This window comes from Schistocerca cancellata, chromosome 8, assembly GCF_023864275.1.
Source record: "Schistocerca cancellata isolate TAMUIC-IGC-003103 chromosome 8, iqSchCanc2.1, whole genome shotgun sequence".
NCBI classification, from domain to species: domain Eukaryota; kingdom Metazoa; phylum Arthropoda; class Insecta; order Orthoptera; family Acrididae; genus Schistocerca; species Schistocerca cancellata.
Window position 1 is genome coordinate 330,169,186 of NC_064633.1, and position 20,027 is coordinate 330,189,212.

A 20,027-nucleotide genomic window follows, 5' to 3' on the forward strand; every position below is an offset into this window, starting at 1 on the left:
TCCACGTTTGTTTTCCCCTAAAGGATAACTCTCGTTCACATGTTGCTGTTGTAACCCAACATGCTCCACAGAGTGTCGATATGTTGCCTTGACCCGCAAGATCACCAGAACTGTCTCCAATCGAGCAACATAGGACGACAACCCTAGCGTTATCCCCAAACAACATTAACCGTCCCTGTAATGACAGACCAAATGCAACAGGCATGGTACACCATCCCACAAACTGACATCAGGCATCTGAACAACACAATGCACGCACATGAGCATGCTTGCATGCAGCATTTTGTCGGTTATTAATGTCCCAGCATTTCATATTTTCATTGGATTATCTCATGTTTATATTAACCTGTGATCTCGTTATGTTAATCACTTAAATAAGTTACCTCTGTATTCCCGAAATTTCGTTAGTCTACATTAATTATTTCTTGGTGTTGCGATTTTTTTCTGACAGTGTACTAATGTTTTTACTACTCTTATTTTCAACAAAACTTCCTGAGACTACAACAGTTTGACGCATACAGTCAATGTAAAAGCCAAAAATTAAAACTGAGGGATTAATCCTTGAATGATTATGAGAAACGTACTGCAGACAAAAAGAGGGCCAGAAAGTTTTATACTATTATGCAAGAAGGGTCTAAAAATGAAGAAGAAACTGCCACTTTGAGTTTGCTTACATGCAAAACCTGCCATTTCCGAATATTTCTGTAAAGAAATTCTTTTATATGGTGCAGTTATGGTTTGAAGTTTTCGTTATCTGTGATGTGAAAAGCAATAAGTACAAAATCTACCTTTATCCTTAGGGTCAAGGTAATAATTTATGGATGAGACATGCAGTGTATTACTCAATTACACTGAGACAGACGCCCATTACGGTAAGGAAACTAATCCTTTTAAAGTTTTGGAACAATTTGTGTGACAAACTGTGTCATGACAATACCATCCACAATTTTTTTTTGTGATAACACGTGTATACCGTATAACATAGACTTTCGGGCTATAAAGCATCTCCTGAAAAACTTGTATCGAATTTGTACACCAGAGGGATATAATATAGGGAGCATATACTGAAAGCCACTAAAACAATTCGTTTTACTGTTTAAAGAGTTTCTTTCTAACAAAGATATCATTTATTTCAAACAATATGGCCTATTTAATACAAAAATGTTTCAAACTCAGACGAAATTTCTGATGGAGGTGTTCCGAAAGACCAGAACGAGAATTTGAAGATATCCACATACAACCAAATTTGTTATGACAAGAACACTCCTGCAAAAGTGATAGTAAATCCACATATTAATAAAGTCATTGAATAAACATTCAGTTTTCCAGATCCTGCTCCTGACTTGCCCACCAATTTGGCCTACCATTCAGAAAAAGTAAGCTTATAAATGTAATTAATGGGCATACTTACAAATATATAGCTCAGTGTTACGTTCTCATTCACAAGCTTAACTAAAATACTATATTAAAGCCTGAAGTAATGCATTTTCTAGCCATTTTTCATTCGTGCTCAGGTCTGAATCCTGATTAGTTCGTTATTGTTTTAGGTTCTGATCGATATCAATCAAAGATATGAGACCTAAATGTCCTAAAATCTCACTGGGGGAATAAGAAAACTTTTATGACACCATTTTACATTGGCCTACTGCAGAGGCAGAACGTGCTGTGGAGTTTGTTTATGAGGACTGGTTAGCTCCTACCACGATGAATCTGCATAGCTGATTATTTTATATTTTTAGTTATCTTGTATTAGCAGTGCAGCCTACAGCTGATTAAAATTCATCCTACTTCTAAAAACAATGGTTTTGTTACAAAATCCTAAAACAAGAATTATACCATGTAATAGGTTTTCTTCTCTCTTTTACTGTCTAAAATAGAAAAAAAATCTTTCATTCTGTTTGCAGCAATGTTAAAATGGCTAAAATAATTTTGCTTTAGTACTACTTTTAGAAAAATTATGGCAATCAGTAATAAAACGTTTAAGCTGCTGTTGCACAGCTTTTTGCCAAAACTGACAAACTTGATGATTGACTATTCTTTGTAATAAACAGTTCAGAGCCAAAAACATTGGAACCACAGACATCAGAGACACATACACAAAAATCTTCAACACAGCCATCTTTTGAAGTTGAGGTAATTAGCTTAAATAAAAGTTTTTATATGTTGGAAAACTGATTGAAGTTTAAGAATGTGTAATCACTGGACTCTGTGCAAACATACTTCTTGATGAGGAAAATGCCTGCAATAATAATAATAATAATAATAATAATAAACATCAACATAAATCTGGGAACCTTATGCAGCAATATGTGTGTGTGTGTGTCTATATAGAAATACAATCAAATATATATAAATATACAGTCACACATATGACTATATAGCAATACAGTCATATATAAGTGACTGTATAGCTTCATTTGGTTTCTAGATTATGTTGAAGAGTTGCAAATACAACTTGGGAGTAATGATAACATGCTTCTTTTAAATAAGTAGCCATAGAAGTTCTTGGAAAATGATAAACTTGTCAATTGGTCTAGGGATGAGACGTCCCTGATGGCAAATGTAATTATAACTCTTATATCTGTGATACAAAGTAAGAGAATGTGGGCGATGCACGTAAAGTTATGATCGCTAACAGTTTGTTGGTCATAACGATTAGCGACATCTTTTCAAGTTCTGAACAGCTATTAATCCATTTTGCTAAAGCATCAGCATGAGTCATAGCTTTTATATTTCCATAGTTAAAAGATATGGAGATTGGTTGTGAAAACCTGCATTTCTAGAGAAGATTTAAATATCAAACAATGGAAAATCCAGGATGGAATGTGACAATATTAGAAAAGCAAAGTTGCTACTCACCATATAGCGGAGATGCTGAGTCGCGATAGGCACAACAAAAACTTTCCCTGCAATACATTCTATGTTCCTGTAACCCTACTGGCCTCAACCTTCGTTAGTCACTGTCCTCATCCATTCAGCCCCCTTCCTGTTCCCATACCAGCACTACTCAGCCGTCATTTCGCCACCACACCCAATCTTTTCATTTCTTTTTGTTTCTCTCCTTTCCGCTACTTACCCCCCCCCCCCCAACTTCTCTCCTGCCCTCCATGTAAACTGCAGCACTTCACCGTCCGCACCCCACCACACTGTGTCTCCCCCTCCCCGACCCAGCCTCCTCCTTACCACCAACCTGTCGCCATTCGCATCACGCACTGGTGCCGCTGCTGGTAGTGTGGTTTCAGTTATCTGAGACTTGTGAGGTAATGGGCGAGTTGTGACGCCCTGAAAATATTCTAAGTTCGGAGTTGGTGTGGCCGCACGGGCCGCGGCTCGTCGGCAGCCACATGGTGCCGAGCATCCGACGGTGCAAGAGGGGTAGCCCCAGCGCGTGGTCCAGGTGGTGGCTGGGAGTTCCATGTCGACGCGGTGTCGAGGACTGTGCTTTGTGTTGATGAAGGAGACGTGTATGCCGGGAGTCTCAAAGATGGTGGACGTCGTGAAACCATAATAGCAGACATTTCACAGTTCATGCAGAAATTAATAATATCCAGGGGAATCATGATACCTTAAAAGGAAACATGTATATTACTATTATTTACACGACGATTCTGATGGGGTAATCAGATTTTCGATATCTTTATTAGTTTAAAGTTTAGTATCTGACTGTCAATTATACAAGTAACACCCACAAACGAGTTTCCAAAATCTAAACGTCTCATCCGATTTTGTCGATCGACGTGTGTTTAGAAAGCTATTAGTGTAAAGCTAAATTGGTATGAATTGCAGGCATGTAACTTGAATAGTACATGAGTTATTGGAGGTCAAAGTGGTCGATTACTATTACTTGCGTCAGGCCATAAGTACTCCACAGTTACACGAACAAAAGGTAGCAACATGCTTATAAATATATCTATTTACCTTTGTCTTTATTTATATCCGATATATACTATTCATGAAGAAATTGGTCAAATATTTACTGTGTTACAAAGCACGGAGACATTAGGCTACTGGCCTACTTTTTGTTTCTATTCCTTTGATATATGTTTATTAATTTGTTTATATACTCAATAATGTGAGTTAGAGCGTGTTTATGGTCCAGCCATAGGAATATTTATTTGATTTCAAGTTATTTAAATGTAAATCCAGTATTTAGTATGTCTTTCATTATGTCTGTGAGTGTGCATTGGCTTGTGTGTGTGTGTTGGGGTTTATGGGCGCTCAACATCGAGGTCATCAGCGCCCACATTGGCTTGAAGACACGGCGGGAACGCTATAGCCAATCACAGTGCTCGTTAATGGGGAGACTGGATGGAAGTGGGGGAGGAGCACTGGTTCGCACAGGACACAAGCATAGTGCTGGACCGGACATGGGGAGTATTGAACAGGACGGCGCGGCGTACGGTCGCACAGGACTCGAGAGGGCTGGACGGGAAGCAGCGACGTATGGTCGCAGGTAGGACTTGGAGAGTGGAGCAGTTTGCGCGTGATCGCGGGAGATTGAAATAATTCGTAGTGCCGACGTGTGCACTTGTGATATTTCCGTGGCTTCTGTAGTGAAGACGTAGTAGGCGTTTAGAAGTGAATATCTCGCGAGCTATGTTCTTGCTTATAACTAATTACGTGAAGTAGGAATCTATTGTTTCCCTGTTATTCAACTTATGTTTTATTTAATTTGCTGTACCATCGACACCAATTAGCGTTTTACAGTAATAAATGGCATTCTTAAAGGTTCAAATGGTTCAAATTGCTCTAAGCACTATGGGACTTAACATCTGAGGTCATCAGTCCCCTAGACTTAGAACTACTTAAACCTAACTAACCTTAAGGACATCACACACATACATGCCCAAGGCAGGATTCGAACCTGCGACCGTAGCAACAGCGCGGTTCCGGACTGAAGCGCCTAGAACCGCTCGGCCACATCGGCCGGTTATTCTTAAAGGTACTTCTGCCATCGTACTCATAATTTAAAGTCGTTAAAATAGTACCTGCAGATTTTATTTAATTGCAGTCTTTCATTTATGAATTTCTACGTCACATTCAAAATTCGCAATTGCCGAGTGATAGGAACCTTCGATCATTCGATTCAAGTGTTTATTCATATTGTTTACTATAGACTCAGCAGTATTTGACCTGTAATGTGGCAACTACGTATCCCAGCCCCTAGACAACGAAACCAGCCAAAACTTTTAATATTTCAACTCTGAGGGTACGTAGTTGAGGGCCACTAATCACATTTCCTATTCGAAAGCCCACAGATTGCAGACGTGTGTGCAAGTTGCGTTTGTGTGAGTGTGTGTGTGTGCATGTGTGTATGTGTGTCTATTGCTGACAAAGGCGTTAGTGGCCGAAAGCTATAATTGTGTGAATCTTTTGCTGTGACTATCACGACTCAGCATCTCCGCTATATGAAGATTTAAATATTTTGTATATGAGGCAGTGACTAGTGGTTACTCAGTACGTAGAATATACTCCATAGTTAGAATATGAAGGTAAAATCCGTTTTTATGACTGCTGTGATGTATCAGAAAAAGTTGGTGTAAAGCTATTTCACTCTTCCTTAATGTTTTGACTGGTAGTGCTTCGTTGAAGAACACTTATCAACTCTCTCCGAGAGATTGTGAAAGAAAATACAAATCAGCCATCAAGCTCACCAAAAAAGATTCATGAAAAAATGTAAGTGAACGCCAAAGTTTGTATGTTGAGTGAGACAGTGGCTGCTAAAATCGAGACATTGGTTGCTTGTTGCACAGTACTACCACCTGCTAGTGATACTGCAGACGTTTGACAAAAAGTTGACGATATTTACAGAACTTTGTTGCAAGTTATTCAGAACATTTGGAGATGTTAAAGGCATTGGAGCGATGCATGTAATCAAGGAAATTTGCACATTGTTATGGGAAAGGTTTTTCTCTAGCATTAAGTAATAAATAAAGCGAAAATAATCTCAATACATAAGAAAGTTAGTGCTAAAGATGTACAGAATTCGCCTTATCAGCCTTCTGTCCATACTACACAAAGTTTTTACTACAATTTTTACTTCCAGGTTGAACACTACATTTGACCTGGTTCAACCCACTGAGCTACCTGTGTTCCGTCCAGGATTTAGTAAATTGATCATATCCTCACCCTACACAAACAATTAACTGAACAAATGAGTGCCATCTTTTTCTTTGCTTGCCTTTATTAATTTTGAACACGCATTCGGTTCCATCAGTCACTCAGCTGTGTCTGAGACTAACAGGAAAAGATATAGAACATGGTTATATTAAGGATTTATATAACATAAGCAAAACCTTTACAGCATTTGTGAATGTTGTTGAGGAAGCAAATGAATTTCCCATTTAAAATGTTTAAAATAAGGCGACTCTTTACCTCCAAAATTATTTTCAGTAGTTCTAGAAAAAGAAATGTCTGAATTGGAAAATAATATCCCTTTTATTGTTCTATTTGTAAATAGAAAGACTTCAGACGTTAGTTAGTGAACTTGCGTTATTCTGATCTGAAGTGGTCTAAAAAGAAATATGATAAAACCAAGACTATGATGAATAAATAGACACCACAGGGATTTATATTTGCAAATGATCACAGAATATGTCTGACTGAGTCAACTTTCAGTATGAAAGACTACCTAAAAACAGGAACAGTCAACGAGGTAAATTAGGGTGACAAGCTTCTGGAAGATACTCTTCAGGCTTGAATTCTAAGATATCGGCTGAGCTGAAGGAAACCGTTTTTGACCAGTCTATACTGCCAGTAATAATTTATGGCTGTGAGACAAAAGACATTAAACGAGTTCATTGTTAGAAAACTAATAGTAACCCAAAGTGGAATGGAAAGCTCAATGCTGGGGAACGGAAAGCTCAATGCTGGGCTACACGAGGAAATATGGAAAGAGAGCAGTTGATATCAGACGTACAAAAGATCAGTGGCTTAGTGGAAGGTGTGAATGCCTTGCAACGACAGTGGGCTGATCATATCGCTCGAATAAAAGACGGTAGATGGTCAAATGAAGTATTAGCTTGGAGTTCAGCTTACCAAAAGAACCAGTAGGAAGAGAACCTAACAGATAGGATAGGGTTAAGAAAGAAGCCAGATTAATTGGCAGATAAGGAAGGATCTGCTGGCATCCTATGTTGCAAGTCAACTCAAACAAGCCACATCACCAAGTGATCGAACTGGCTGATACCGACGACGACGATGTTGATGATGATGATGATGGCTAACTGCGTAAAGAGCCTTCAAAGCAAACCGTCGGCCATTAAAATTTCAACATGTAACAACCGTCAAGCGCCACAGTTTCGATATGCAAGTGATTAGTACACTGAATGACAAAAGTCATGGGATAACGAAATGCACATATACAGATGGTGCTAGTATCGCATGCACAACGTATAAAAAGGCAGCGCAATAGCGAAGATGTCATTCGTGCTACTGTGATTCAAGTGAAAAGGTGTCCGACGTGTTTATGGCCGCACGATGGGAATTATCAGACTTTGAACGCGGAATGGTAGGTGGACCTAGACGCATGGGACATTTCGAAAATCATTAAGGAATCCAATATTCGGAGGTCTACAGTGTCAAGAGTGAGCAGAGAATACAAAATTTCAGACGTTACCACTCACCACGAACAATGCAGTCCTGACGGCCTTCACTTAACGACCGAGAGCAGCGGCGTTTGCTTAGTGTTGTCAGCCCTAACAGGCAAGCAAAACCGTGTGAAATAACAGGCAGAAATCAATATGGGACGTACAATGAACGTATACGTTAGGACAGTGTGGCGAAACTGGCATTAATGGTCTATGGCAGCAGATGACCGACGCGAGTGCCTTTGGTAAAAGCACGACATCGCCTGCAGCGCCTCTCCTGGGTTGTGCCTTGGACGACTGGAAAACCGTGGCCTGGAAAGATGAGTCCTGATTTCAATTGGTAAGAGCTGATGGTTGTGTTCGAGTGTGGTGCAGATCCCACGAAGCCGAGTTATCAACAAGGCAAAGTGCAAACTGGTGGTGGTTCCATAATGGTGTGGGCTTCGTTTACATGGAATGGACTGGGCCTCTGGTCCAACTAAACTGATCATTGACTGGAAATTGTTATGTTCGGCTACTTGGAGATCATTTGCAACCATTCATGGACAATAGTAATTTGAAAGTTGAACTTTTGGCAATGGGATTCCTAATCATTTGAGGAGAGAAAGATTTCTGGTATTGCCTTTTGTTATTTTTCTGCTTCCTACAATACAGTCACAATATTCCGGACTACTGGAAGCCTTTTGGCTTAGTTAACACCCGAATACTGTTTGATATATAACGTATCTAATAGAAAAGCTTAAGGCTATCAGTAAACTAGGAAGAATTAAAAAAAATGAACTCTGAAATTAAGGACGAAGTGCATAACAACTTCGGGAAACAAAACAGCAATCAGGCTACTCTAGCTAAGTCAAGTACTCCACATGAACACCGATAGCCTGATCAAAATTATTACGTCACTCGTTTGAGAGCTCAAACACAAACCTAAATAGAGTAAAGAAGTGCTTCGAGATTCAAAGATGAGGTTAAAGAGAAGAAGACGCACTGCATAGAAACGTCCTCATAAAAACAAAGACAGGAGGATATCAGAACATGAACTGAAGCTTATCAACATATAACTATGGAAGTAAAAGAGAAGAAACGTTAATATCGACAGACAGTTACGTGAATAATGATGGAAACTAATAGGAACTAACAAAAACAAAGAGAGAATGATATAAATTCCGTCAAATGAAGTGACATATTTTCTTTTCGTATCTTATTTCGGAGTACTTCAGTTCTTGATTGATTACATCTGGCTTATAGGCCTGATAGCTCAGGAGGTGCTCACCCTTGGTGGCCGGTGAGAGGAAAAGATGTGACGTGGAGCCGCCACCTGCACTTTCCCCAAATATGACAACGCTGCTAGGATCTCCGCCAAAGGCCGCGATGTTCCTCTGCACCCACTGTAGCGCCAGCACCTGGTCCTTGAAACCCGCATTGCCCGGGATGTCGTCGTTCAACAGGCTCAGGAAACCTGCCACATGCCGACAAGATGTAAATTCTCCACACACATAAACTGTCAGATGTCAACTGCCTTGTTTACTCGGCATACAAGTCACTTAACTTCCAGTGTCTGATTTTTCTGCTCTGAAACAAGAAAAAAACACTATCCATCATAACAGACAGAACTCAACAGGATACTAATTATAGCGGTTCTATTATCCGTATTTTGAGGATGGCTCTTTAAGTTTTATTATTTACTGTACTCAGAGTCATCAATATAAAAAAATGGTTCAAATGGTTCTGAGCACTATGGGACTCAACATCTGAGGTCATCAGTCCCCTAGAACTTAGAACTAATTAAACCTAACTGACCTAAGGACATCACACACATCCATGCCCGAGGCAGGACTCGAACCTGCGACCGTAGCGGTCGCGCGGTTCCAGATTGAAACGCCTAGAACCACTTGCCCACACTGGTCGGCGTCATCAACATCAATTTCCTAAAGCCGTTCCCTAGAGTACAAAGTGAAATGTGAACTTTTAGAAACAAGTGGTTAGCCTTATTGCTTTGTACAAGCCATTGAACTTTTAAATGTAGTTTCAGTTTTCGGCCAAGAAAGGGAACAGTGTGCTCCTTCGCGTATGGGACGCTTCGCCAGGCGTCACTGTTCTACGAACCAACAAGTCAATCAAAGAAATCATGATTTGTTAATTTGTCTGTAAAAATTTATCAGTGTATGTTAAACCAAAATGCACGTCAAACCATATCTGAAAATACTACACAGGCATAGTGAATGAATGGCAACGGCCTTGCCGCAGTGGATACACCGGTTCCCGTGAGATCACCGAAGTTAAGCGCTGTCGAGCGTGGCCGGCACTTGGATGGGTGACCATCCATCCGCCATGCGCTGTTGCCATTTTTCGGGGTGCACTCAGCCTCGTGATGCCAATTGAGGAGCTACTCGACCGAATAGTAGCGGCTTCGGTCAAGAATACCATCATAACGACCGGGTGAGCGGTGTGCTGACCCCACGCCCCTCCTATCCGCATCCTCCACCGAGGATGACACGGCGGTCGGATGGTCCCGCTAGGCCACTCGTGGCCTGAAGACGGAGTGCTATAGTGAATGAATCCATACCCATTCTAGACCGTGTGTGGAGCAGTTCATTCAAGTGCTAGCAGAAACCTGAACATACATGCAAGTGTTTCATGTCAAAATGGAAGAAAATGTATCTACATGGGTATTCGAGTAAATTATACTACCGCCCTTAGATAGATGAAAGATGTTATTACTGTTAATATTATTATCTGACATAGAAGGTAAGGTGTTAAAAAAGCTAGAAAATTTAGCTACACAACAGAACTCTAGGGTACTACTCAGATATACACATTACAGTGTGAAACATAACAGATGATAAATGTTTTCTTTCAGCACCAAGGCTGCTGGTACAATGTATAGCCATTAACTTGTTTGGATCTTGGTTGTCTAAAGGAGGGAAGTTCCACATGCACCCTAGTTCATCTCAAATTCAAAGTTTCTGCTTTCAACACCAATGATTAATAATATATAGGAGGTGGGTGATCAATAACTATAGGCGACACACGAGATTGTGAGTAATGTTCCGTCTGGTTAGTAACATTGCACAGAGCGCGTACATGAGTATATAGCCCAGCCGAAGATAGCATTAGTGTGAGTTTACCTTCCAGATTTACGATATAGTGTTTTGCCAAATACTTCCTTTGATATCCACACTCTAAAGCTGAAGACTATTACCAACTGAACAGAAAAAATCAGAGTTCCTTCGATTCATAGTAAATCGCTAAAGTTAATTGCTACTGCACGAAAATTTTGCTATGCCCGAAACTTGTGCTTTCGGACCGAACTGAACAAAGTTCAATACTGCAGCGTTCCAGCGTCTGTCTCTGTAACTTGTACTAAGGTTTCCGAGTGAAATAATACGTGATTTCCACTCAGATAATCCATGGTTGACACACTGTCCCTTGCTCAACATTCCTACTTCTTCTATGTATACTCGCACCCCCCACTCTGCCTCCGAATCTCGTAATTTTACTGCCCAGATTCAGAAAAATGAAGATCATAACTACTTCATATAATACACATTAAAACATTTGCACCACAGTGTACTACATCCACTAGAACCAATCACGGTTGTGTATGATGGTATTGTTTGGCATCAGTATTCATTTACTAAATTTATGTTGTTGTCATGAGGTAACTTGATTTTGATTAATTTAAAAGAAATCATTAAAATTAAATATGAGCTCATTCATTTCCGAAGGATTTTTCCTGTTATTTTCACTGGGGTTGACCATTTGTTCCTAACTTTAAAAATTCTTAACACTATGCCGTCCGGCGACACCGCAGTGGTGTCGTGCGCGAAATAGCGGTCAACGGCCGGCGACAACACAGTGGTGTCGTGAGCACAGTATCGCTCAGTGGCCGGCGACAACACTTTAGTATCTTTTGCATCCTGTTGGTGTTTTGTTTAGGAAACAGTAAGTTACACACGTCAATAAGTACGTGCCCTTTCATCATGGCAGACGAAAGAGACGATACGATTATTTACGATGAATACGCGGACGTCTTGTCTGACGTTTCGGACGACTTGGCCGAATGGGAAGAAGACATTGAATATAAAAAATACGAAGGTGAAGCAGAATCGGCGGAAGATAGTGAAATACGTCCAAGAAGAATTCGGCGAACGCTACGGTTGCCAACTGATTCGGATGAATCAGAAGAAGACGACAGTGCACAGTGGTCAGACTTAGATTTACCGGGGACCAATAATAAATTTGAAGGATCTCCAGGTTCAATCATATTTCCGAAAGATACACAGAGCGTCGAGGATATCGTAGAATTGTGTATTGGAAACGACCTATTTCAATATATTAGCAACGAAACCAACAAGTACTACAGTCAAAATTGCAGTAGAAGAAACTGGATAAAAAAATGCCAAATTTGTCGACGTTACGGGACCCGAACTTAGAAAATGGTTTGGGCTTGCTATCCGTATGGGAATTGTAAAAAAAAGCAAGGATCGATGATTATTGGTCAACGAATCCGTTGATAGACACACCGATATTTCGCAAAACGACGTCCCGCAACCGATTCAGACAAATATTATCATTTTTACATTTTTCCGACAACAACAATAAACCGGATAATACCGACAGGCTTCTCAAAGTGCAATTCGTAATTGATTATTTTTCCAAATAGTTTAAAGAAACCTTTAATCCAAGTCAAAACATCTCAAGTGATGAACGAATGATACTGTGGAGTGGGCGGTTAAATTTTAAAGTTTACAGTCCGTCGAAAATTACGAAATATGGCATACTCATTCGGATTCTGTGTGATGTCGAGTACGGGATACATTTGCTCATTCATGATATGAAGCGGCACTGGATATCCTTTAGCAAAAATAGTGATGGAACTATTGACACCTTCTTATGGAAAGTGGCGTCACCTCTACATGGATAATTATTATAACAGTGTAGAACTTGCAGATAAGTTACTTGAAAAGAAAATTCGAGTTTGTGGAACGATACGGCAAAATACAGGATTTCCGGAAAAATTAAAGCGCGCAGACGTCAATGTGTTTGAAGCTTTTCATCAACGGAAAGGTGAAGTACTCGCACAGGTATGTAGACCTTCGAAAACTAAAACGATACGAATGATCACCACAATACATAATGCCACTTTGAATGACACTCAAAGAAAATGTAGAAAAACCAATTGCACAATAAAAAACCCGAAAGTGTGTTACACTACAACAAACACATGAAAGGAGTGGATCCGGCAGACCAGTATTTGAGTTATTACCCTATATACAGAAAAACTATTAAATGTTCAAAAAGGTTTGCATGTCCCTCTTTGATTGCGCATTATTTAATGCGTTCCGTACATGGCACTATTTCAATACAGACCACAAGAGTCTCCGATTTCACGATTTTTTGTTGAAAGTGTCTGATTCGTGGATAAAAAAAAAATGTACCTGCTTCTGAGCAAAACTTGGGGGTTGCCACTACATCGTGTACCAGCTAATGAAACGAATAAACGAAAACGAAGGAACTATCTTGTATGTTCCAAAAACAGAAAAAGGAGAACAACAAACTTAATGTACAAGTCTTGTGTAAAACTTGCGGTGCATCATGGAGACTGTTTTGCTACATATCATACGAAAGAGAAGTACTAAGTACCAAAGACAATGCAAATAAACAAATATATGAAACAAACACATTTTGTATTTATTTACGTTTGTATATCTTCGAAATTTTATGAAAGTAGGGGAACAGGGTTGTGAACGTATGAGAACCAACGACGAAATTAATAAAACTTAACAATTTATAATCTCCCGATAATGTCAAGAACGGCCGGCGACAAGCCAAGTAATCCGAACTAGCGCTGCTGGCGCCAAGTGAATACATCTGTACGAGACGTGTGGACGGCACAGTGTTAATATTCAAATCAGTTATATCTAAGACTTACAGTCGATTAATTCTATGAAACACACATTACCTAGTTTTCAATAGATACGTAGTGTTTACTATTATCTACGATCTCCTATAATTTCCTGTCGTAATGTGTTATTAATTTACTCTAAACTCAGTTACTTAATTGTACTTACAGTTATGTAAAATAAATACTTGAATTTTGTTGTGTTGTTGTTGTGGTCTTCAGTCCGAATATTGGTGTGAGGCAGCTCTCCACGCCACTCTGTCCTGTGCAAGCCTCTTCATCTCTAAATAACTACTGCAACCTACATCTTCCAGAATCTGCCTGCTGTATAGATCTCTTGGTCTCCCTCTTCGATTTTTACCTCCCACACTTCCCTCAAATAATAAACTGGTGGTCCCTTGATGTCTCGTAATGTGTCCTATCAACCAATTCCTTCTTTTGGTCAAGTTGGGGCACAAAATTTCTAGTCTCCCCAATTCTACTCACCATTTCCTCACTAGGTGATCGACCCATCTAATCCTCAGCACTCTTCTGTAGAGCCACATTTCGAAAGATTCTATTCTCTTTTTAGCTAAACTGTTTAACGTCCACGTTTCACTTCCGTACATGACTACACTCCAGACAAATACCTGCAGGAAAGACTTCCGAACACTTAAATTTATATTTGATGTTAGCAAATCTCTCTTCTTTAGAAACGTTTTTCTTGCCATTGCCAGTCTATATTTTATAGCCTTTCTATTTCGGCCATGATCAGTTTCTTTGATGCCCAAATAGCAAAACCCATCTATTACTTTAACTGACTCGTTTACTAATCTGATTCCGTCAGCATTCGACTACATTCCATTATTCTTTTTTCGCTTTTCTTGATGTTCATCTTATATCCTCTTTTTAAAACACTGTCTATTCTGTACAACTGCTCTTCCAAGTCCCTAGTTGTCTCAGACAGAATTACAATGTCGTCGGCAAACCTCAAAGTTTTTATTTCTTCTCCATGAGCTTTAATTCCTACTCCAAATTTTTCTTGGTTTCCTGTACAGCTTGCTCAATGTACAGATTGAATAACATTGGGGATAGGCTACGACTTTGTCTCATTCTTTTCACAACCACTGCTTCCATTTCATACCCCTCGACTTTTATTACTGCCGTCTAGTTTCTGTACATGTTGTAAATAGCCTTTCGCTCCCTGTATTTTACTCCTGCTACCTTCAGAATTTGTAATAGAGTATTCCAGTCAACATTGTCAAAAGCTTTCCCTAAGTCTACAAACGCTACAAATGTAGATTTGCCTTTCCTTAATCTATCTGCTAAGATAAGTCGCAGTCTCAGTACTGGTTCGCGTGTTCCTACACTTCTCCGGAATCAAAAGCTCTTTCCCGACGTCTGATTCTACCAGTTTTTTCATTTTGTTGTAAAGAATTCGGGTTAGCGTTTTGCATCCATGACTTATTAAAGTGTTAGTTCGGTAATTTTCACACCTGACAGCAACTGCTTTCTTTGGAATTGGAATTATCACATTCTTCTAGAACTCTGAGGGTATTTCACCTGTCTCATACATCATTCACACCAGACTGAAGAGTTTTGTCATGGCTGGCTCTCCCAAGGCTATCAGTAGTTCTGACGGAATGCGGGGCATTGTTTCGACTTAGATTTTTCAGGGCTTTGTCAAATTCTTCTCGTTGTGTCGTATCTCCCATCTCATCTTCATCTACGTCCGCTTCCCTTTCTGTAATATTGCATTCAAGTTCATCTCCCTTGTATAGACTCTCTATACACCCCTTCCACCTTTCATCAACCGACCGATGTGGCCGAGCGGTTCTAGGCGCTTCAGTCTGAAACCGCTCGACCGCTACGGTCGCAGGTTCGAATCCTGCCTCGGGCATAGATGTGTGTGATGTCCTTAGGTTAGTTGGGTTTAAGTAGTTCTAAGTTCTAGGGGACTGATGACCTCAGATGTTAAGTCCCATAGTGCTCAGAGCCATCTGAATCATTTGACCATCTTTCATCTTTCCCTTTTTTGCTTATGGCTGGTTTACCATCTGAGGTCTTGATATTCATACAGGTGCTTCTCTTTTCCCCAAAGGCCTCTTAAACTTTCCTGTAGGCGGTATCTATCTTTCCCCTAGTGAAATATGTTTGTAAATCCCCACATTCGTCCTATAGCCAGTCCTTCTTAGCAGTTTTGCACTTCTTGCCAATCTCATTTCCTGAACGTTTGTGTTCGCTTTCTCCTGCTTCATATGCTGCATTTTTGTATTTTCTCCTTTCATTATTTAATTTCAATATCTTTTGTGCTATACAAGGATTCCTATTGGCCCTTGCCTTTCTACCTATTTGATAGTCTTCTAACTTCACTAACTTATCTCCTAAAGCTATCCATTCGTCTTCCACTGTATTCCATTCCCCTGTACTAGTCTACTGTTGCCTGATGCTCCCTCTCAAGCTCTCAACAACCTCTGATTCTTTCAAAATTATCCAAGTCCCATCTCATTAATTTCCTACCCTTTTCCAGTTTCTTCAGTTTGAATCTACAGTACATAAGCAACAAATTTTTGACAGGGTCTACATCTGCCCCAGGAAATGTCTTATAATTATTTAAAATCTGGTTAGTAAATCTCTATCTAAGCATTACGTAATCAATCTGAAACCTTCTCTTGTCTCCAAATCTGTTCCATTTATACAATCTTCTTTTGTTGTTGTGGTCTTCAGTCCAGAGACTGGTTTGATGCAGCTCTCCATGCTACTCTATCCTGAGCAAGCTTCTTCATCTCCCAGTACCTACTGCAACCTACATCCCTCTGAATCTGTTTAGTCAATTTATCTCTTGTTCTCCCTCTACGATTTTTACCCTCCACGCTGCCCTCCAATACTAAATTGGTGATCCCTTGATGCCTCAGAATATGCCCTACCTTCCGATCCCTTCTTCTAGTCAAGCTCTGCCAGAAATTTCTCTTCTCTCCAATTCTATTCAATACCTCCTCATTAGTTATGTGATCTACCCATCTAATCTTTAGCATTCTTCTGTAGCACCACAGTTCGAAAGCTTCTATTCTCTTCTTGTCCAAACTATTTATCATCCATGGCTACAATCCATACAAATACTTTCAGAAACGACTTCCTGACACTTAAATCAATACTCGATGTTAACAAATTTCTCTTCTTCAGAAACGCTTTCCTTGCCATTGCCAATCTACCTTTTATATCCTCTCTACTTCGACCATCATCAGTTATTTTGCTCCCCAAATTGCAAACTTATTTACTACTTTAAGTGTCTCATTTCCTAATCTAATTCCCTCAGCATCACCCGATTTAATTCGACTACATTCCATTATCCTCGTTTTGCTTTTGTTGACGTTCGTCTTATATCCTCCTTTCAAGACACTGTCCATTCCATTCAGCTGCTCTTCCAGGTCCTTTCTGTCACTGACAGAATCACAATGTCATCGGCGAACCTCAAAGTTTTTATTTCTTCTCCGTGGATTTTAATTCCTACTCCGAATTTTTCTTTTGTTTCCTTTACTGCTTACTCAATATACAGATTGAATAACATTGGGGATAGGCTACAACCCTGTCTCACTCCCTTCCCAACCACTGCTTCCCTTTCGTGCCCCTCGACTCTTATAACTGCCATCTGGTTTCTGTACAAATTGTAAATAGCCTTCGCTCCCTGTATTTTACCCCTGCCATCTTTAGAATTTGAAAGAGAGTATTCCAGTCAACATTGTCAAAAGCTTTCTCTAAGTGTACAAATGCTAGAAACGTAGGTTTGCCTTTCCTTAATCTAGCTTCTAAGATAAGTCGTAGGGTCAGTATTGCCTCATGTGTTCCAACATCTCTATGGAATCCAAACTGATCTTCCTCGAGGTCGGCTTCTACCAGTTTTTCCATTCGTCTGTAAGGAATTCGTGTTAGTATTTAGCATCCATGGCTTATTAAACTGATAGTTCGGTAATTTTCACATCTGTCAACACCTGCTTTCTTTGGGATTGGAACTATTATATTGTTCTTGACGTCTGAGGGTATTTCGCCTGTCTCATACATTTTCCTCACTAGGTGGTAGAGTTTTGCTAGGCCTGGCTCTCCCAAGGCTGTCAGTACTTCTAAAGGAATGTTGTCTGCTCCTGGGGCCTTGTTTCCACTTAGGTCTTTCAGTGCTCTGTGAAATTCTTCATTCTTCACGCAGTATCATATCTCCCATTTCATCTTCATCTACGTCCTCTTCCATTTCCATGATATTAGCCTTAAGTACATTGCCTTGTATAGACCCTTTATATACTCCTTCCGCCTATCTGCTTTCCCTTCTTTGCTTAGAACCGGTTTTTCACATAAGCTCTTGATATTCATACAGTTAGTTCTCTTTTCTCCGAAGGTCTCTTTAATTTTCCTGTTGGCTGTATCTATCTTAGTCGTAATTATATATGCCTCCACATCCTTACATTTGTTTTTTAGCCAACCCCGCTTAGCCATTTTGCACTTCCTGTCGATCTCATTTTTGAGACGTTTGTATTCCTTTCTGTCTGCTTCATTTACTGTATTTTTATGTTTTTTCTTTCCATGAATTAAATTCAATATCTCTTCTGTTCCCGAAGTATTTCCATTAGCCCTCCTCTTTTTACCTACTTGATCCTCTGCTACCTTCACTATTTCATCTCTCAAAGCTACCCATTCTTCTTCTACCGTATTTCTTTCCCCCATTCTTGTTAATCGTTTCCTAATGCTCTCCCTGAAGCTCTATACAACCTCTGGTTCATTCAGTTTATCCAAGTCCCGTCTCCTCAAATTACCACCTTTTTTCAGTTTCTTCAGTTTAAATCTACATTTCATAACCAATATATTGTGGTCAGAGTCCACATCTGCCCCTGGAAATGTCTTACAATTTAAAACCTGGTTCCTGAAGCTCTGTCTTACCATTATATAATCTGTCTGAGAGCTTCTTTTATGTTTATTAATCCAAGTATTAGCTATTATTAAATTATGCTTCAACTGCATCCACTGCAGTAATAGCGCTTGGGCGGCCTGAACGAGGCATGTAATCGACAGTCCCTGTCTCTCTGCATCTCCTCCATGTCCGAATTACAACGCTTTGGTTCACTCAGAGACGCCGCGACACTTCGCTTGTTGAGAGCCCTTCCTGGCACAAAGTCACAATGCGGACGCGATCGAACGGCGGTATTGACCGTCTAGGCTTGGTTGAACTACAGACAACATGAGCCGTGTACCTCCTTCCTGGTGGAATGAATGGAACTGATCGGCTGTTGGATCCCCTCCATCTAATAGGCGCTGCAAATGCATGGTTGTTTACATCTTTGGGCGGGTTTAGTGACATCTCTGAACAGTCAAAGGGACTGTGTCTGTGATACAATATCCACAGTGAACGTCTATCTTCAGGAGTTCTGGGAACTAGTGTGATACAAAACATTTTTTTGATGTGTGTAGTGCGCTTGGATCTATATCAGCATGGGACTATTCCACGTTGCCTTAATTCCGCTAGGTGTTTGCCCTTGATTCCAAAATCTGGATTTCTTTCAAATTTTCGCATCTAACACCTCACGCTAAATGGAATCTAAAAAAAAGCAAACATGAAGTGATATACTTACCAAGGGCTCCGAGACGGTAGGCGATTGTGACTAGCACAACGCCCTTCTCCACGAAGTTGTGCGGAGTTGAACTCGAAGAACTACCGCCCTTGAAGGCTCCACCGTGGATGTAGACCATGACGGGGTAAGGACCACTCACCGCAGCCGGCGCGTAGACGTTGAGGTAGAGACAGTCTTCGGAGCCGGTAGTGATAGGTATCAGGCCGAAAAAGAGGGGCTGAGCGCAAGCGTCCGCGAAGGACAGCGCGTCTCGAACCCCGGACCAGGAGGCTGCCGGTTGTGGGGCCTGCGAACGTCAGCACACGCTCAAGAGGCTTGTCGTATGACCAGTCGCCACGACCACACATGCTCACGGATCATTGTACGATTTATTTTTGGAAACGAAACATTTACAATGAGATGGCAAATCTTATGCAATATCTTTGATATCGTGTCGGACCTCCTTTTGTCTGCAGTAGTGCAGCCTCTCAACGTGGCATGGACTAAAAATGTCGTTGGAAGTCCCCTGCAGAAATAGGGACCCATACTACTCCTATAGCCGTCCATAACTGCGAAAGTGTTGTTAGTGCTGGATTTTGTGCACGAACTGACCTCTCGATTATGTCTCATAAATGTTCGATGAGATTCGTGTTGGCCAAATCATTCGTTCGAATTGTCCAGAAAGATCTTCAAATCAATCACGAACAACTGTGGCCCGGTGACATGGCAGACTGTCATCCACAAAAATTCCATCGTGTTTTGGGAACATCATGTCATTGAGTGGCTACATAATCATTTCAACTCATTGTCCGGTTCACTTGGGCCAGATGACCCAGTCCATTCCATTTAAACATAGCCAACAACGCTATGGGGCCACCAACAGTTTGCACAATGCCTGATTGTTACTTGGGTTCATGACTTCATGGCGTCTGCCCCATACTCGAAACCTACCGTCAGCCCTTA

At 40.5% G+C, this 20,027-nt stretch overlaps 1 protein-coding gene across 1 annotated transcript in view; it reads right to left on the reverse strand.

The window, feature by feature from the left end:
• Positions 1–20,027, reverse strand: part of LOC126094952 (juvenile hormone esterase-like) — a 112,615-nt gene that overhangs the window by 67,785 nt on the left and 24,803 nt on the right. Inside the window, exons 3-4 of the mRNA XM_049909607.1 lie at positions 19,086–19,371; positions 8,860–9,045 (exon numbers count right to left, since the gene is read on the reverse strand). Coding sequence (XP_049765564.1) covers positions 8,860–9,045; positions 19,086–19,371 — 472 coding nt within the window. The remainder of the gene's footprint in view (positions 1–8,859; positions 9,046–19,085; positions 19,372–20,027) is intronic.